At 33.0% G+C, this 20,711-nt stretch overlaps 2 protein-coding genes across 2 annotated transcripts; one reads left to right on the top strand and one right to left on the bottom strand.

The window, feature by feature from the left end:
* Positions 1-546: 546 nt before the first annotated feature.
* Positions 547-2,905, bottom strand: LOC133697196 (probable carboxylesterase 11). The gene is made up of 2 exons (XM_062119610.1): positions 2,141-2,905; positions 547-1,402 (listed from the first exon to the last, which is right to left on the bottom strand). The coding sequence occupies exons 1-2, from the start codon at positions 2,767-2,769 to the stop codon at positions 865-867; spliced, it is 1,167 nt and encodes a 388-aa protein (XP_061975594.1). The 5' UTR covers positions 2,770-2,905; the 3' UTR covers positions 547-864.
* Positions 2,906-11,711: 8,806 nt separating this feature from the next.
* Positions 11,712-13,202, top strand: LOC133696103 (stemmadenine O-acetyltransferase-like). The gene has a single exon (XM_062118147.1). The coding sequence runs from the start codon at positions 11,738-11,740 to the stop codon at positions 13,028-13,030; it is 1,293 nt and encodes a 430-aa protein (XP_061974131.1). The 5' UTR covers positions 11,712-11,737; the 3' UTR covers positions 13,031-13,202.
* The last annotated feature ends 7,509 nt before the right edge of the window (positions 13,203-20,711 follow it).

Below are 20,711 nucleotides of genomic sequence, written 5' to 3'. Positions count from 1 at the left end.
AGAGGTTTCAGCATACAGCAATAGAGGAAGGTTTGGTGGTGAGAACCAACAGCATCCAGAAAATAGCAGCAGAATATAGTGGTAAAATAAAAATCTGCATTACCATTCAAGAGGAGTAATGATAGCAGCAACTTTTAGACATTGTTTATAGCAGTATACATTCAGAAAACATGTGTTAGATACAAGAGAGCCCGGCAGTTTAAAAAAACAATGGTACACACAGCAAAAGAAATTAAGTGCGCAAAGGAGCAATGTTTAGGAATGTGATCTGTAATGAAATTTAACACCAGAAGGATGTGATCTGTGATGAAATTAACACCAGAAGGGACAAGATGAACCTGAGTTTGATTTATGAAGCAGAACTGGCAGGAGCACAGAACAAGGTAACTCCAAAGACAGCAGAAATGAAACAGCATATAGAGGCAATGCTGAAGTCCTATCGGAGATAGAGAAGGCCAACAAATCCAAGAAGACATGAGGTGTGGCAAGAAGCTGATATCAAAGTATCACTGCAATTCTACTGTTTACATGCAAGAGGCCTGAAACTGAGCTCACAAAGTAATGTTCCTTTAATATCCAATGAATAATATTTTCATCAAAATTCAAGTTAGTCCTGCACTCAGACAAACACAGTATACTTTACATTAAGAGAGAGAGACCCTTCGCCTAAATAGAGACTTGAGAAATGAAATAGAGCTAGAAGCTCTGGCTCTATTCCACGGTGTACAACAGTGCTGATATCTCAAGGGGGAAAAAAAAGAAAAAGAAAAGGAAAAGAGGCAGCAGAAATCATAAAGACGATGATCCTGCATCTACTGAACACCTCTTTCCCCTTCCTGCTCACTTTCTTCTTTTCTGCTCTATTCAATAAGAAAACTCATGGCCTCTGAGTGATATGTACTTCTTGACCCATATAGAGACATCCTCTGCACATGCCTGGGCCTGTGGTGTCTGGAGAAGCACATCAAGTGTAGCAAACTCATGCACAGCATCCTTATAATCAAGAAGAGGCGCATCCACATTAACTTTCCGTAGTTCCTCTGAGTAGGCAATGGCTCGATCTCTCATAAAGTCATGCTCAGCAACAACTGTTATAGTCGGGGGCATACACTTAAGAGGTGGCTGCCTCCCGGCAATAAGAGGGTTAGCAGCTGGGTGATCTAGATTGAACTCTTCCTTAGGTAAGAAGAGTTTCCATGCCAGCTTGCACATGGTTTTATCATAGAAATACGTGCTTGCCAGCTTAATCTCAGAATGGGTGGGAGTTCTTCCAATAAAGAAAGGAAACATCAGGATTTGTGCCACCACCTTAACTGGATCCAATCGCTTCCCAGCCTCTACAGCCTTTCTTGCCACATAATCGGCTATGTTCGCACCAGAGCTCACCCCAAGCAATACACATCTGTTCTGGTACCAAAACAAAGTCAGGGGAGACTGCTTCATTAAAACAGAAGGAAAAAGACAGCCATTGAAAAAAAATTTAGCGACCAAAATGATATTTGGTGATAATTAGTATTGTCTAGCCAGCGTGATTTTACTGAACAAGCACAACAGTGAACAACTTATATTAGATATCAGGATGGATTCGTCTAGCAAACAATGATCAAGTAGCTTCTAGAAACTCTTCTTACAACAAGAATGATATGTTAAGCATGATCAAGAGTTTTTGATTCTTGGGAAAATTCTGCCAAAAACACCAAGGCCCCAAAGACACTCGGACAGTTCACATGTATTTCAGGTACAGAAGTAGTCCAGTCACCAGATCCATCTAATACCCCATAATTTTTTCCCTCCTCGATAAAATCAGATCCACATTCTACAATATTCTCCAGTATAAAAATAGGTCTACATTGTATCATGGAGCTATGTACAATTGAACGAAAGAAGATCTTTTAATGATGTTACAATAAGACCACTGTATCCTGTAAAACTTGCAAACCTCTTTAGCAATTTAACAATACCACATCCCTTATTCCAATGCAGAGCTGGCATACTCTCAAGCAACAAACCAATGCATAAACAATATAATTATTAAATGAATTCAAAACATACCCATTTGCACACGATGCTTAGTTAACAAGCAAACTCAATCTTTATAGAATTTTATTTTATTTTTATAAAAAAGAAACAAAATGAGTACCTGGAAGTATCTCCATGAGCAGCCAACCAAGGCTCCACCATGGAAGCACCGAAGCTATCAAAGATATGGTTCTGAGCACCCAATCTCCCACAAACAGCCAAATTAGACTGCTTCGCTAACCAATTCAAAACCTTGAACCCATCTTCGAAAGCCCCCGGATACTTAGTCTCTGGTGCCAATCTATACCCAACAGCCACCACAATCACATCACACAATTTCGCTATTCTCCTGCAAAACGCATCATTTCCCACAGATTCATTGCTCCCGCTCACAAACCCACCTCCGTGAAACTGCAACATCACCGGCAACTTCCGGTGAGATCTTCCTTCCACCGGCGAATAGCCACCGTAATTGGGAATTTGATAACTAGAAGCCAATGAGGAGGTGACAGCTGTATCGGGAAGGAAGATCCGGAGAGAAAGAGAAGAGTAGGGATTGGCACGGATGTCTTTGGTGGCTACACCATCGGTAAATGATGGGTTGCTAGCGGCGATGGATTCGTGGGGCCTAGAAGTAATGCCAAATGGGTTGGATTTGTTGGATTCAGGGGTTTCTATCAAGCCTTGTAGGAGATGTTTTTGTTGATATTTGAAGATGACACTATAGAGTTTTACCATTAAGCTTGGCATCTCTACAGAGAGAGAGAGACAGAGAGAGAGAGGAACAGCCGGGATCTGGATTTGTTGTTGATTAATGAAGATGATGGGAGAAGCGGGCTAATGAAGTTCCAGTCCTCCAGCTCTCCTTTGATTATCAACCAGGTCTTGCAAAGTGTTTTTTCTCATTCTTTCCAGTCCTTAAATCTTACTCAATTTATCTATTGAGTCCAATGCTAACCCTTTTTGTCTTTTTAAATTCTCTTACATGTTAACCACTAATGCTAATCCTAGAAAAACACAATCAAGTTCTTGGGTTCTTTTTAAGGTTGTGCGGTTATGAATATTTTTACATTGGCCACAACTTTTTTTTAATTTTCATTGAAAATTCCATCTCAAATCATGATAAATACTTGGATTTGAGAAAAATCTATAATATATTTATAGTTTTTTTCAACTTGTCTTTTTAAATTATATCCCTAAGAGTTATTATAATATTAAATACGCTAAAATATATAATTATAAGATCCGTCAAAGACTTGAATTACCAACTAATTCAATTTCAATTATAATTCATCGCGGCATAAGAAATCCATTACATATAGGGATACAAAATAAAGAAAACAAAAATTCAAAAAAAAAACTAAAATGAAAAAGAAAACATCAGATCTAGTATAAACCATGTATATGTGATTGTAGCATGTTTAAAGTGTGGTTGCAATTATTTTTTATATAATTTTTTATATTAAAATATATTAAAATGATTTTTTTTATTTTTTAAAAATTATTTTTAATATCAATACATTAAAATAATTTGAAAACATAAAAAAATATATTAATTTAAAATAAATAAAAAAATTAAAAAAATATTTTTGAAACGGAGAAAATAGATACCCTTGTGTTTTCTCTTTTTTATTTCATACATTTCCTTGAAGAAAAAAATGTCTGGTTAAATTGGAGATAATACAGTACTCTTTGTCCTTATTTGATCCACCGATCGTTGTGGCTTTCTCTTTTTTATTGCTTTGCTTGTTAATTTTCTTTACACATGTTCAAATCATCACCATAAAAAAGTACGAGGAAGTATATATATATATATATAAATTGAGGTTTGAAGCATCCGTTCGTTTAAGCGTTTACACCGGCGTTTGTTATATAACAGTGAAAATATAGTATTTGGGGTTTTTGTACGTGGATCCCACCATTAACTGCGTTTAAAATGTTGTTTTGTTGAAGCAAAATTTATCTGCTTCTCGCATCGCGTTCCTGCCTGAAAGACTGCATGCGCACATCCTGCTAATTAATTATCAGCATGCTGCACCGTTCCTAATTAATTAGCAGGAATAGCAGCTTGCTGCACTATTCGCGTGCTGCGCTATTCCTGTTGAACCGGTTCCGATCTAAAATTTAAAATGTATTTAAATAGGTTTGATTTAGTAAAATAAAAAATAAAAAATATTTTTGAATTTTTAATTGTATTTTATTCAAAAAAATAGTGTTTAATATTATTCAATGAAACTACATAAATTAAAAAAAGATCACTTGATGACATAGCATTTACAGAATTTGATTGCAATTCCAATTTTGTTCCTGATTATATTTTACTTGATGTTGTTGCGTGCTTAAGAAACCAAAAAAACTGTAGTCCTTGTCGGATGTATTTCATACGTGATGGAATTGTAGATATTATAATGGAATAATAAAAAATATTTTATATAAAATATTATTTATTTTATGATATAATAGCAATAGTTAAATTTATAACATTTAAATTAAAAACCATCAATATTAATATATAATTTTTTAAATTATTTTATAACCTCAATTCCAAAAGTATTCTTAACCAAACACATTAAACTACTTTTTGTTCAACCTCAATTCCAACCACAGTTTTAACCAAACACCTATTTTTTCAAACTAATCTCAACTAAAAGTACTTTTTATAAAACAATTTTTTTTCAAACCACAACCATAACAGCTACCGCAATACCAAACACACACTTCTACTCTATGGAGGAGGAAATCAGACTTGAATCTGTGAAAACCTTGAAGGTTACGTTACAAGGAGAATGAAGAATATGGAATACATGAAACACACAAATATGAGAGAATAATCTAAAATTTATATAATCATGTCAATTTAATAATTTAAATTTTTAGATTAAATTTCAAGATATGATTTATATGATTTTCTAATTTATCATATCAAGTGAAAGTTCTTTAGGCTTGAAACTTGTACATGCTTATCTTGTATTTTTTATTTTTTTATCAAATATATGAAGACGATGAGATTCGAGTTCATAACCGCATGATTATCAAGGTTTTAATATCATGTTAAAGAATCATCTCATCCTAATAATTTATGTATTTAGATAAGATCTCAAGATATAATTTATATTATTCTCTAATAAAATTATATTGTATGATTTTATTTAACAATTTTATTTTTTTATATTAAGATGATTTTTTTGATACACGATTAGCTAGAGCCAATATTTAAATGTATTATTATAAAGTAATGTAAAAATATATTTTGATGTAAATAAAAGCTTATCATCCTAACCCTATTTTATGTGCTAGCATCCTAAAAAATGAGAGCATAATGCTGGCAGATGCATCGAAATTGATTAACAAGTTGTTTCCAAAGAAGATATGGTAGAAGCGAGCTTGGATTCTGGAATTAATCGAGATGCGCGTAATCAGATCCGAACATCTATATTGGTGGATTCTTCAAAGCCACAGGATAACTTTGTTCTATGATTTCAACAAGAGTTAAAATATTGGTAGAAGCAGCGCCAGTCAAGTCACATATGCAGTTGCAGTTACTGTGTACATGGCTTAGGAAATATTTTATGATCGGTATTATGGTAGTTTTTATAGTTGTGGTTTGAAAAAAATTATTTTTGGTTAAGGTTGGTTTGATATTTATATATGTTTGGTTAAAATTGTAGTTGAAATTGAGATGAAACAAAAAGTAATTTAATATTTTTAGTGATATATATTAATATTTATGGTTTTTAATTTAAATATTATAGATTTAACTACCGCTATTAAATCATGAAACAAATAATACTTTATATAATTTTTTTTTATTATTCCATTAAACTATCTACAATTTCATCACGTATGAAATTCATCCAACAAGGACTATATTTTCCATGGTTTTTTGAGCGTACAATAAAATCAGGTAAAATATCATTAAGAATAAAATTGGAATTGCGATCAAATTCTGCATATGCTACGCCATCATGCGATCTCCTTCTAATTTATATAGTGTTATTGAATAATGTTAAACACTAGTTTCATTTTAAAAAATTAGATTTTTTTGTTGATCACGTGAACAGTGCAAATGAATAAAATCACTGCAGTGTTACCTGTTCACTTAACAAATGTGCTCAGTGAATTAATTCACTCTGCACTGTTCACTTCACAAAAGTGAACAATGCCGGCAAAATAGGGGCATCTTACTTCTGCTGAAATTGTGTTTATGACTTTATGTGTTTTTTTGATGGGTTCCATGTTTTAAAAACATTGGTTACCACTTTAATCAAATATATATTTTTTATAGTTTCTTCAAAACACAATCATTGCCATGTAGACAAAACTTTTTTTATACAAAGCTATAAATGCATACTGCTCAAGTATACTATGTAGTATAAACTAACATCTATCCTTTATATATATATATATATATATATATATGCAACCTCATGGAACCAAACACAAGCAATGCTGGATTCGAACACAAGACTTCCAACTTATCGAAACCATTAAAAAGTTATTTCAATTTGTTATTCTTTAATGAAATAAAAGTTTTTTAAACTTAAAACTTGTATAAATTTATATTAATTTATGTTTAATTTTTATCAAATAAACATGAATAATAAAATTCAAATTCATGATTACTTGGTAATCAAGGCTTCAATATCATGTTAATGACCCATTTCAACCAAAAAAATTTAAACTATTAGATAATATTCAAGATATAATTTATATTATTTTATATCACAAAATAAACTACATAGAAAATGTATATCATCCAATTCAATCCAACAAGCACAATATTATGAATATATCCAAAATGGGAAGCATAACAAAAGAATGTTCTCATATCTTGAAAAACTTTACTGAGATTGTGTTTGTTTCCTGGAAGGTGGGTTTCGGGAAGCTATTTTCTAAACATTCTTGTATTTATTTGCCATTAGAAAAGTTGGTCAACGGAAAATATTTTTCGGTCAACGAAAAACGCTTTTCAGTCAAAGGAAAATTTGGCTTGGTTTTCAGGAAAGTGTTTTCCTTTTATTTTGGACGGAAAACACTTTTCGGAAGTTGTGAAAAATTTAGAAATGTCATATTATTTGCTGATTATATCAAATTTGATCCTCAAACTTTTGATTGCTATATATATATATATATATATATATTTTGAATATTTATTTTTCAATTTCATCCCTTATAATTTAATTTTTATATTAATTTTGGTCCTCATTTTTATAATTGTTATTTGATTTTTCCTTATTATTTTTTAATTGAAATTTTTTATCTATCAAATTTTGTTCTCATTCTTTTGATTGTTACTTATTTTATTTGAAATAATTTATGAAATGTTTATTATTATTATTTTAATTTCTTCATCTTTTAATTTTTTTAGATTTGATCTATTATTATTTATTTTATTTGAGATAATTTATGAAATTATATTTTTTTTTCAATTTCATTCTCATTCAATTTTTTAATTTGTAAGATTTGTTCCTCATTATTTTAATAAACTTGAAAAAAATAAAAAAATTAATAAGTTATTTTTCAACTCATTTTCTATGACATAACCAAACACTGGAAAGTGTTGTCCAACTTATTTTCCATTACATTACCAAACATCAAAAAATAATTTATTTTTCCGGAATTCATTTTTTTTAAAAAAAACTACAAACAAACGGGACATTAATACGAAAATCAACTCATGACCTCCAAGGTATATATCCTTCTTGATCCATATATATAGCTATCTGGAGAAGCATGCCAAGTGTCACGAACTCATGCACAACATCGATCCTTGTAATCAAGAAGTGGTGCATCCAATCCTGAAGGTGTAGTTTGATTGGTTCGACTCTGGGTTTGTTCTCTAAAGGTCACTAGTTCGAGTCTCACAAATCTTAGGGTTACTGGAGACTTACATGGTTATTAACTTTAGAATCTGTGGAATTAATCGAAGTGCATGTAAATTATCCTGAATAGCTATATTAATAATAAAAAAAAAGCGGTTCATCCACATTAGCTTTACAGAGTTTATTCAAGAAAGCAATGGCCAGGTCTCTCATAAAATCATGCTCTGCCACAACTGTTAGTGTGGGTGGCATGTGCTTAAGAGGTGTCTAACTCCCAGAATTTAAAGGGTTGGCAACTAGGTGATCTAGGTTGAGTTGTTCCTTCGGTAGGAAGAGCTTTCATGCCAGTTTGCACATGGCTTTAGGGTTTTTTTACAATTGTGGTAATTATTACAATTCAAAGTATTTTTTTTGTTTAGAAATATATTAAAATAATATTTTTTTTATTTTTTAAAAATTATTTTTGATATTAACACATCCAAAAAATAAAAACAAACAATAACTTTCAAAAAAAAAATCAAAATTTAAAGAAACATGGTGTAAATCAAGTTTCCAAACAATCTCTTATCATATAAGTACGAGATTACTGGTTTAACCTCGGAATGTGTGGGAGTGCTTCCAGTGAAGAAAGGAAGCATGAGGACTTGTGCCACCACCTTAACAGGATCCAGTAACTTTCCAGCCTTTCGTGCTACATAATCTGCCATGTTTGCACCAGAGCTCACTCCACGCACAATTCATCTGTTCTGGTATCAATACCAAGTCAGGGAGACTGCTTCTTTAAAACAGATGGGAAAGAAAGCCATGAAAAGATCACCAAAATGAACTTCTATATTGATGCAAACTGAAGGGATTCTGAGCGTCAGGATGATTATCAAACACAATTAGATGAGAATCTGACCTGAATATCCTATAAAAAAGAGATCCAAACATACATACTAAAATTATGTTAGCATCTTAAAATGAAAATATAAAATATTCCATTGTTAGATTGAACTCAACCCTAATAATTAGATGAGAATATGATCTAAACATATTATATAAATAACCTAGCTTATGTTTTATGTTTTATGGATGAGTGAAATTGATCTAGTTAGATCTAAAAAAATCTGTTAATAGCTTAAAATGAAAATATAAAATATCTAATTATTGGATGAAGCTTAACTTTAATATTATTTTAAAAAAAATATTTTAAAAAATGCATTTTAAAAAAATAAAGTAATGTAGTTTTGGAATAGTAATTTATTAATCCACATATAACAAATATAATACTATCTTTAAACTTATTTCAATCTTTTTTTTTTTAAAAAATTATGATAGATTAAGTTTATAAAACTCATATTTTTTAATTTTTATTCAAGTATGTAAAACCCTAGTGAGATTTGGCCGATTCAACTCTAATAATATTTTTTTAATTTTTGTTTAAAATAACATCTTTTAAAAAATATAAAAAGATATAAAGATATGGTTTCCATCAATCCCGAATTGACAAAGAAACCTGTGAAAAATATAAAAACTATCTTAAAACTTATATCAATCTTTTTATTTATTTTTAATATTTTGGGAGGATAATTGAAAAATACTACGAGTACTCTTGACTCTTGACTTACACATAAATTGGATCGTTATCCAGTTATATAGTCTCCTAGACTGGTTCGTTAAGATTCCCAAGATCCAAAGCATGAAATTTCAGCCCGAGACTCGGCGGTAACAACAAAAGACTTGATCCAACTGTCAATTTAGCCTAAGGCTTAACCCCTAAAATATCGTTTCAAGATTTCTGACATTGTTTCGGTGAGCAAAAGATCGGATTCTTCATACCACCTTCGCACGGGTTAGACCCGGATTATCAAATTGACTCGCTGGACTATGCTAAATTTTATAACTATAGGCCTGTTATAAAGAAAGCTAAATGAATTGGGAATTTCACTGTAGCTTCACATACATATTATTGTAAATTGTGATAGTAAAATTTTCATGGGTATTGTATGTAATTAAGAGGATTATAGGGACGTTTTAGTATTTTTCACGTTGTCTTTTTTATTTTTTATTTGAAAAGTTGTTGGCGTGCGTTCTACACACTCCAGCGAGTGAACGACGCTCGTGTCATTAAGGAGGCACATGAGACGCCTGTCGAAAGCCAAATCTAGCCATATGTTGTCTAGATAGATGAGTAGACATGCCCTCTTTCACATGATGCGGCGCGTGTAGACAGATCATGATTGGATTGTCATTGATGATTGATTGTTTGTGTTTTTTCTCTATTTTCTGAGAACTAAAATGCACAATTATTCTTTTTTTATTTATTGTTTGTTTGGATCTGGTAAGAGTAGGCTCTTGAGTCTTGTATCACAGTCAAATTCAAGTCGCTTGAATCTAGCATAGCTGCTAGACATAAAAAACTTAAAATATTATCTATACTCTTAATATTTTTTTGATAATTTTAAAGAAAATGATATTGACCCGCTACTATTTAGTATTAAAACTCGTTGAGTGGTTGGATAGTGTGGACTTTCACATTTTGGGTGGATGGAAGGAATGATAAGCATATATATGTTAATGCAATGAACCGAATTTCAGGACACATAATCTTCAAATTTCCAGTATAGTTCTCCACCGTTTTAATTTTATTGGTCCAGCACAAGTTCTTGACAAGGAGTGCAAAGGAATTCTAGCAGAAGAATAAGAGGAGCAGGTAAGACGCCAATTCAAACAATATTTTTAATTTCTCATGCCTTGAGACAATATGGCTGACATACTGTATTCAAACAATTTGGAAAATCTCTTTTAATATTCCAATTTGACATACTGTTGTATATATATGATAATCACTACAAGTTAGATCGTCAGGGATGGAGTGAATAGAATAAATTCTGTAAAATAAGAAATCTTATACCGTACGTTTATTTGAACAGTGACACCTCTGCCCTATCATAATCTTTCTTGTTCCCTTTGCCCTATCGCATTCTTTCTTGCTTCTCTTAATCAAAGATCTTCAACATGATTTTTTCCAGTTTCGAAAGAAGTGTATATATATTGCCTATCATAGTGAAAAAGACCTCGTCTCTACCATATATATATATATATATATATATATATATATATATCATTATTTTACGAAATTAGGAGACGAGTTATATCCAGCATGAGGTCTCGCATATTGAAGTTGATGACATATGATTTACCTCCCAATTAGCTTTATTAATTTGTGAATGTTTTCTAAATTATGATCCAAATATGTGAGGATATAAATTATATATACAATGTTTCCTATAATTAAACGTGTGATCATAATTTTTTTTTTCCTTCTAAATTAGTGATAAGGGTATCTATCTCTTATTCTTTATACATCAAATTAAGGACTTTAAATTATAAATATGTTTGATAAAAAATGATTTGAAACCAATTTTTTTAAAATTAAAAGAAATGTAGTATTTGTAATCAAAATCTACAAGTTAAGAATTAATTAAAAACTTCAACTTTTGATATAAAACAATTCTGATTTAAATTAAAATAAATATATTTATGACTTTTTTAAAAAAATAAGAAGTTAATAGACTACTTAAATTAATCATATAGAACATAACCTAAATGTTTTCCTTGATTGAATCTTAAACAAGCCATCAACACTGAAATTTATATATTCATGGGAAACTTTTTCCTCACTTCTTTTAGAATTAAAGCCTTTTATGTGCAATGAGGTAGGGAACAAATCAACTTACCTCCAAGCACGTACGCGTGGCCCACGAACCACAGTTGGTGTATGGTTTTTCTTGTGCAATTTTCATGGTAGAAGCAGCTCTATATAAGAGCTTCGCAACGAAGGTAGAATTCCAAATACACAATTGATAACTACACACACTTCTGGGAAACGAAGAAGTTAATTACTAGCTGAAATGAAGATTGAAGTTGAAGTAATCTCCAACGAGATCATCAAGCCATCTTCTCCAACCCCAGATCACCTTCGCCATTACCAGCTCTCCTTTCTTGATCAAATCTCTCCCCCAACCTATAACCCTTTGCTCCTCTTCTATCCAGCAGACGGTGATGTCAAGATCAACAACATTGAGAAACGTAACCAGCTCAAGCAATACTTGTCTGAGGTCTTAAACCTTTACTATCCCTTAGCCGGACGTATTAAGGACAACCTTTTCGTAGAGTGCAACGATGAGGGCATTCCATTTTTCCAGGCAGAAGTCAAGTGCCGACTTCCACAAGTTGTTGAGAATCCAGAACCTAGTGAACTCAACAAGTTGATCCCATTTGCACTAGATGATGCTGAAGAACTGCCTCTAGGCATCCAGTACAACATCTTTGAGTGTGGTGGAATTGTTATTGGTCTGTGCATCTCACACAAAGTTGGAGATGCATCATCACTTTTCACGTTTATCAAATATTGGGCTGCCACAGCTCGTGGAGAAGCAGATCATATATCAAGACCAGAGTTTATCTCTGCAACTCTCTTCCCACCTATCAACATATCAGGGTTTAAACCAGCCACTGGTATCACTAAAGAAGATGTTGTGACAAAAAGGTTTGTGTTCCGCTCCTCTTCAATAGAGCTGCTAAAAGAAAAATGCAGTCCTGCAAGTGGAAGCTTGGAAAATCAGCGACCACCATCACGTGTTGAGGCCTTGTCAGTATTCATATGGCAACGCTTCACAGCTGCCACTAAAGTAGAATCAAGACCTGAAAGAATTTACTCCATGGTTCATGCAGTGAACCTGCGCTCGAGGATGGAACCTCCGCTCCCAGAATACTCCTTCGGAAACTACTATCGGATTGCATTCACAATTCCATCCATTGATACTGGCGAGGAAAACTACAATCTTGTTAGTCAGATCAGAGACTCAATTGGTAAAGTTGATAAAGAATACGTGAAGAAACTTCAAAAGGGCAGTGAGCACTTGGGCTTCATGAAAGAACAAGCTGCAAGATTTCTCAGAGGTGAGGTGGTTTCTTTGAACTTCACAAGCTTGTGCAGGTTTCCTTTGTATGAAGCTGATTTTGGGTGGGCGAAACCTATATGGGTAGGCTCTCCAAGTCTCACCTTCAAGAACCTAGTTGTTTTCATGGACACTGCATCAGGTGATGGAGTAGAAGCACTTGTGCACTTGAAGGAGGAAGACATGGCCAAATTCCAAGAGGATGAGGAGTTGCTTCAGTATACTGTACCAACCAAATGTTAAACAGACTACATTAATTACATATCGTTTTTAGTATATTGGTAAGTACTTTCTTAATGTCCTTATGGTGGTTTCGACTGTGTTGAATCAATCTGGGTAATATTATAAGCTTTTCGATGTATTATTAATTTAGTATGTAAATTCAACAAATTAAAATAAAAGAAGAAGAAGAAAGGAACGACATGAAAATCAAAAGGGACCCGTTGAAAAGAGATTTGGATCCTACATGTCCGTTCGATTATGTTTCAAATTTAGCTATTCATTTTGAATTAAATAATCTGAATTATTGGAGAAAAATAAAATAATAAAGATTATGTTTTAATTGTTACCGTTTATATATATTATAAACTGAATCTTGTCTATTCAATTTAAATTCAATATGTTATTATGTTTCCAAGAAAATAGAATATCTCAATTCATTTAAAGGAATGTCTTGAATTTGTCAAACCCTCCATTCAATGCTCGAAGAAGAGGTTGCTTGAAATTGGTTGGTGCAGATTGTGGAAGAAAGAACATGCTGCAATGCAATTTGCCTTACCATTTGTAAATCCAACAAAACAAAGAAAAGATACAGCAATAGCAATAGTTATCGTAGCATAACAATATACAAGTAGTCATTATTCTAATATGTTACCACCACCAGAAATTCATTTAATACCAACGGAATTACCGACAGAAAACTTTTGTCTGTAATTTACGGTCACAATTACTGATGAAATTTTTTCTGTCTGTAATTCCATCGATATATACTGGCGGACTACTTCGGTCGATATTTACTGACGGAATGACAGATGAAATATTCAGAATTAAAAAAAAGGGTGGTTCGCTGATGTGAAAGTTTTTGCGGGTGATATTATCGACAGAATCACCGAGGGATTCAAAACAGCAGGTCCGTACGGTGACGTGACCAATTCACCATTTGAATTGCCGACAGAATCACCGAGGGATTGAAACCGGAATCTTTGTATAGTGACGTGGCCTATTTACCGTCATAATGGCTGACGGAATCACCGACGGAAGACATCCATCGGTGAGTCCGTCAAAAAAAGTTAATATATGACCACTATGTCGACCTCTCCTCCCCTATTTCTCCTTCTTCTTTCCCATCCCAACTCTCCCCTACTGCAAACAACCAGCCCCACCCCCCAAAAAAAAACTCCCTTTTCTCAGCACAACAAGTCATATTTCTTGAAATTTTGTGGTCACAACATTCATGTTCTGATTTATCGATGAATTTTATCAGTTTTTGTAAGTAATTCTATCTTTTTAAATTTTAACATTTAAATGTCAATTTTATTGTTTTTTTAGTATATGTATTTTGTTAGTATATGTACATGTTTTATTGTTATTTCTCAAACAAACTTGTAGTATATGAATATGGTTTGTTTTAGATTTTGTAAAATTGTATTTGTTTATAAATTGTTGAAACTTTATTGAATTACCGAATTACATGTGTTGTTTTGAAATAATTAATAGCTTGTTTAACAGATCCATTTTAATTTTTATCAATGGTATTGTGGAGTTGTAATTTCTGTAAATTTATATGTATTAATTTGTATGGACGTTGATAATTGATAATGAATATTTAATATTTATGAGAAGTTGTAATTAGTTTGTTAGATAATCTCGAGGTATACCAATATTTTTGCAAATTTATTTACCTACCATAGTTAATTAATACATGTTGTCATCATAATTTTATAGAGGTTCGATAGAAGTCATGGATGATCATTCATGGATGTATCGAGATTCACCCTAAGGATTGCGGAGGATGAATTATTGTAATGGGGTTCAGGGTTTTATTAATTTCGCAACATCTATTCCCAGAAATTTTACCGAAGGCGGTATTAAGTGTCTATGCAGGAAGTGTCAAAATAAAAAGTATCTGCATCCAAATGTTGTAATGATGTATCTCCTACACAAAGGGTTTATGGAGAATTACTGGTGTTGGTATGCACATGGAGAAGTATTCGTTCATAATAAGAGAATGGGAGAAAGGGTGGTTGGGTCAACTTCTAGTGCTAGCAACGTGCATGAAGCAACAAATGACAACACTAATACTTACAGGAATATGGTTATGGATGCAATGAGAATGAATCAAGGTAATGTCAGTCAATGTCCAATCATAGAAGAAGAACCTAATGCAGATGCAACTAGGTTTTTTGTTTTGTTGAAAGATTCTGACGAACCATTATGGGATGGTTGCACGAACCACAATAAATTATCGGCTGTAGCACAGGTGTTCACCATCAAGTCAGATTACGGGTTGAGTGAGGCCGGGTATGACAAAATTATTGAATGGGCGAAAAGCATTTTACTTGAAGGGAACAGGCTGAAAGAGAACTTTTATGCTGCGAAGTCCATGATGAAACCCTTCGGTTTAGAATACCAGAAAATTAACATGTGCCTTAACTTCTGCATGTTATACTACCTTGAAAATGCTGAGCTGATCGAGTGCATGACATGCGGGCATTCCCGTTACAAACCCAGAAATAGTAGGGGAAAGACTCTAGTGACATTTAAAAAACTTAGATACTTACTAATCACACCTAGACTGCAGAGGTTATTCATGTCACCAAGGATTGCTGAGGATATGACATGGCACCAATCACATGATACGGTTAATGGAGTGATGGTGCATCCTTCTGACAGCGAAGCGTGGAAACACTTTAACAGTGTGCATCCTTACTTTTCAGCTGAATCAAGGAACGTGCATCTTGGGTTGTGTACAGACGGATTCAACCCATTCAGGTCATTTGCTCTTCCTTATTCTTGTTGGTCGGTCATACTCACGGTTTATAACTTGCCACTGGGAATGTGTATGAGGCCGGAGTACATGTTTTTATCTACTGTCATACCTAGTCCAAGCAGCCCGGGCTGGATTATAGATGTTTATCTTTGACCGTTGATTGATGAGTTGGCGCAGTTGTGGTCCTCTAGAGCTTTGACTTATGATAAATCTAGGAAACAAAATTTTGTTATAAGAGCGGCTTTGATGTGGACTATCAATGGTTTTCCAGCTTATGGAATGCTTTCTGGTTGGAGTATGCATGGGAAACTAACATGTCTATACTGCATGGAAAACAACAAGGCATTCACGCTAACAAACGGATGTAAAGCTTCTTTTTTTGACTGTCACCATTGTTTCTTGCCACATAATTACAAATATAGAAAGAACATAAAAGATTTCTTTGTTGGCAGAGTTGAAAAGGATGTCGCATCCTGATTAGTACTTAAAAGTGTATTTTTATCAAGGTTTTATATCATCATTTTGCACTTGAAGTATCAATAACTCGTTAGTTAGAGCATGTTTTATAATAACATATCTAATAATATAAGATACCTTTAATTTATGGTAAATTTTCATCTTAAATGCAGACCTATCACATAAATGAAAGGATTGATTGATGAGTTTAACTACTGAAATTGAGAAGACAAATAGAGGGCTAAACTTAGAAAAGAGATGCTGGTTCAGTCCAAACTAGAACACTGTTCAGTCATTGGATCATAACTGAAGCTGTAGAACTTGGATTTAGGTCTGCTTTATATGGATGGAAAGCTAATACATAGGCCTAAAACTTTCATGGGATTGCAAGATTCAAAAAGGTCATTTTCAAGTTCAAATTGTAGTAACAACGGAGAAGTCCGAATCTGTCCTACAACTCAGATACTGTTTAGTGTTCAGCCCATATCTCGAGTTCTAAAAGTCCAAATGCACCGATTTTTTTTTGTTGGAAAGTTGAGACAATTTCCTAGAACTTTCATGATAAAAATCTGTTCAAATTCTGACGTTAGCAATAATGTTTTGTTTAGACAAGAAGATAAGGATTGTCACCAAGTCAAGATGTGGCCACCCACTCAACAATTAGTCATCAAATCAATAGTTTCAAATTTTGGCCTATAAAAGGAGGCATTTGCCATGCATTTAGGCATCTTGGTTGTTCAGATCAAGATCTTGCTCTCACTCTTTTTCTTCGTATTTTGTAATGTTCAAATTTTATTCCATGTTATATTTTCCTTAATCTCTTGTTTATGGTTTTCATTTCCTTTACTATACTTATATAATTATGATCTTATCTTGTTTATCTATCTTTCTCTTCTTTATTATGTTTAGCTAAGTTCATTATGTCAAGGTGAAAAGGTTTGAGTAATGGTGTTAGGATAAGTATAATATAAACTCAATATGGACTTCAATGCTTGTATCCTAAACAACTTCTTGTTAACATGTCTTATCATTTTTATCTTATTAATTCTTAATACTTAGCTTGTTAAATGGTTAATCTAGATTTGTGTTGTATAACACTTGGTACAACAAAGGCTTGACACTTTCATAGCCAACCGTATGGTATAACCTACACTTGTGCTATGAAAGGAACTTGATTTGTTGTTAACATAAGTTAGCATCATGAATTCCTGACATTATTTAAAAGTTTTGTGTGACTTAAATAAGATAATTAATATGATCATGTTAATAATTTATAATGAGCTATCAATGACAAATCATTCGATTGGAGCCTCCTTTGTGTGTGGTTTCTAGTTGAGTAATATAAAAAGTTTATACTATACTTATTTGAAATACCATTAATAGATCCTCTAACCTTGACAACTGTTTTTATCATTGTTTAATCTTCACATTAATCTTACATCTCAATGTCCTATTTACCTCATCATCATCATCATCATTTATAAAGTTAACCTCCCTGCAGTTCAACCCCAGTCTTGCCGGGTTATTTATTATTTCGACACTCCTACACTTGGGAGAAGATATCAATCTTTTGGTCGTGTCAAGTTTTTGGTGTTGTTGCCGAGGAAGGTAAATTACTGTATAAATTATATATTTTATTTTATTTTATTGTCTTTTCTTTTCTTTCCTTTTATCTAACTTTTCTTTCATTTTTTTTTGTTTCTTTTCTTTTCTTCCATTTCATTCTTTTCCTACACGTGCATGACAGTTTGGTCACATACATTAAGTGGTAGACTTCTAGGAAATCCTCATCATTTTCAGAAAACATGGTCGAAAAGGATAATCAATCGCTTCATAATGAGAATAATCGAGTTAGAACACTTACAGACAACATGAATTCTACAAGAACAAGTGCACCCTCATGTATATTTTTCCCTCCTGATGCATCTCACTTCGATTTTAAGCCAGACATTATTCAACTTTTACCTTTTTTATGGCTTAGATCTAGAAAATCCATACTTGCATTTGAAAGAATTTGAAGAAGTCTGTAACATCTCTAAATGACTTAAATTGTAGCATGAATACTATTAGATTAAAGCTTTTTCCTTTTTCATTAAAAGATAAAGCTAAAACATGGCTACAAAATCTTAGGTCAGGATCCATTCGTGCTTGGGATGAAATGCAACAACAATTTTTAAAGAAGTTTTTTCCATCTCACAGAACAAACTCTTTCAAAAGATAAATCACCACTTTCACTCAAAAATCAGGAGAAACATTTTACCAATGTTGGAATAGGTATCGAGACTTGCTTAATACTTGCCCTCATCATGGTTTTGAAACATGGAGATTGATTTCACATTTTTATGAAGGGTTAACACCTAAAAATAGATAAATGGTGGAATTGATGTGCAATGGAACTTTTGAAAATAAAGACCCTTATGAAGCAATGGAGTACCTAGACTTGCTAGCTGAAAATGCTTAAAATTAGGACACTACAGACACTTATGAGGCACTAGGTAAAACTCAACCTCATACATCTCGTGGAGGTATGTACAACTTTAGGGAAGATTATGACCTCCAAGTCAAATTTGCATCTTTAGTTAGAAAAGTCGAGACACTTGAATTTAAAGAGAGTGGTCAATTAAAATCTGTTCAAAACATTGTGTGTCAAATATGTGAAACGAATGAACATGCAATCAGTGACTGTCCAACTTTGCCTTCTTTCAAGGAATGCTTCCATAAATAAGCTCATGCTTTAAACAGTTTCCAAAGGCCCAATCATAACCCATACTCGCAAACATACAACCTTGGTTGGAGAAATTACCCAAATTTCAGTTGGAAGAGTGGTAACAATAATGCACAAACATCACAACCACCATTTCAAGCACACCATACTTTCTAAAAATTCTCATGGATATGCACCTCCTTATGCTCCACCTTCTAGAAGAAATCTTGAGGAAATATTGCATGCATTCATTGAAAAGCAAGAGACAATCAACACTCAAAATGCTCAAACCATAGCAGATTTAAAAGATGCTCTTGTAAAATTCACATCTGCTCTTAGTTTTCAAGAGAAAGGTAAGTTTCCATCTCAACCACAGTAAAATCCCAAGGGGCAATACAATGCAAATGCAAGTAGTTTCGGAAGCCATCACATGGATCAAGTCAAATCAGTCATCACTCTTCGCAGTGGTAAGGTTATTGAAAAACCCATTCTTGAACCTTGTGAGAAAGATGATGAGTTAATCTCTAAGGGTAAAGAAGGGGTTGAATCTGAACATTACAAAGAAAAGATTGATTCCTCGCCAGCACTTCCATTTCCTCATGCCTTGACCAAACAAAGGAAAGTCAATCACAACTCTGAAATCTTTGAAACTTTTAAGCAGGTAAGGATCAATATATCTTTATTGGATGCTATTGAACAGGTACCTTCTTATGCTAAAATTTTAAAAGATCTGTGCACTATTAAGAGAAAACTGAATGTGAAAAAGAAAGCCTTTTTAGCCGAACAAGTAAGTGTCATTCTTCATAACAATAATGCTTTGAAATATAAAGACCTTGGTTGTCCTATAATCTCTTGCTTTATTGGAGAACATAAAATTAAAAGAGCTTTACTTGATCTTGGAGCTAGTGTGAATTTACTTCCATATTCAGTCTTTTAGAGTCTAAATCTAGGTGAGTTAAAACCAACTTCTGTAACTCTTTTACTTGCTGATAGATCTGTAAAAGTGCTTAGAGGAATGGTTGAAGATGTGTTAGTACAAGTTGATAAATTTATTTATCATGTGGATTTTATTGTCTTGGATACACAACCTGTTGAAGCATGTAATTTAATTCCTGTTATTTTAGGACGTCTGTTTCTTGCAACTTCTAATTTAATGGAATCATTTATCCTATTTCTGACAGCAAATGGGTAAGTCCTACCCAAGTTGTACCCAAGAAGTCTGGAGTCACTGTGATAACAAATGAGAAAAATGAGTTAATTCCAATTAGGACTATTACTAGTTGGCGCATGTGCATTGACTATGGAAAACTTAATTCAATGACTAGAAAAGATCATTTCCCTTTACTTTTCATGGATCAAATCCTAGAAAGAGTTACAGGTCATGAATTGTATTGTTTCTTAGATGGCTATTCAGGTTACAATCAAATTAAAATTGCATTGGAAGATCAAGAGAAGACTACTTTCACATGTCTATTTGGTACTTTTGCATATCGAAGGATGCCTTTTGGATTATGTAATGTACCAGCCACGTTTCAAAGATGCATGCTTAGCATATTCAGTGATATGGTTGAACGTTTTCTTGAAATTTTTATGGATGATTTTTCTGTTTTTGGCGATTCATTTGATGATTGTTTGACTAACTTAGAAAAGGTTTTGAGCAGTTATGAAGAGAAGAATCTTGTACTGAATTGGGAAAAATGTCATTTTATGGTAACAAACAACATTGTACTTGGTCACATTATTTCATCGAAAGGAATTGAGGTTGACAAATATAA

The sequence above is a fragment of the Populus nigra genome, chromosome 6 (assembly GCF_951802175.1).
Source record: "Populus nigra chromosome 6, ddPopNigr1.1, whole genome shotgun sequence".
In the NCBI taxonomy this organism is placed as follows: Eukaryota; Viridiplantae; Streptophyta; class Magnoliopsida; order Malpighiales; family Salicaceae; genus Populus; species Populus nigra.
The sequence above is the reverse complement of the archived record's forward strand: the minus strand, read 5'-3'. Positions and strand labels throughout refer to the sequence as shown.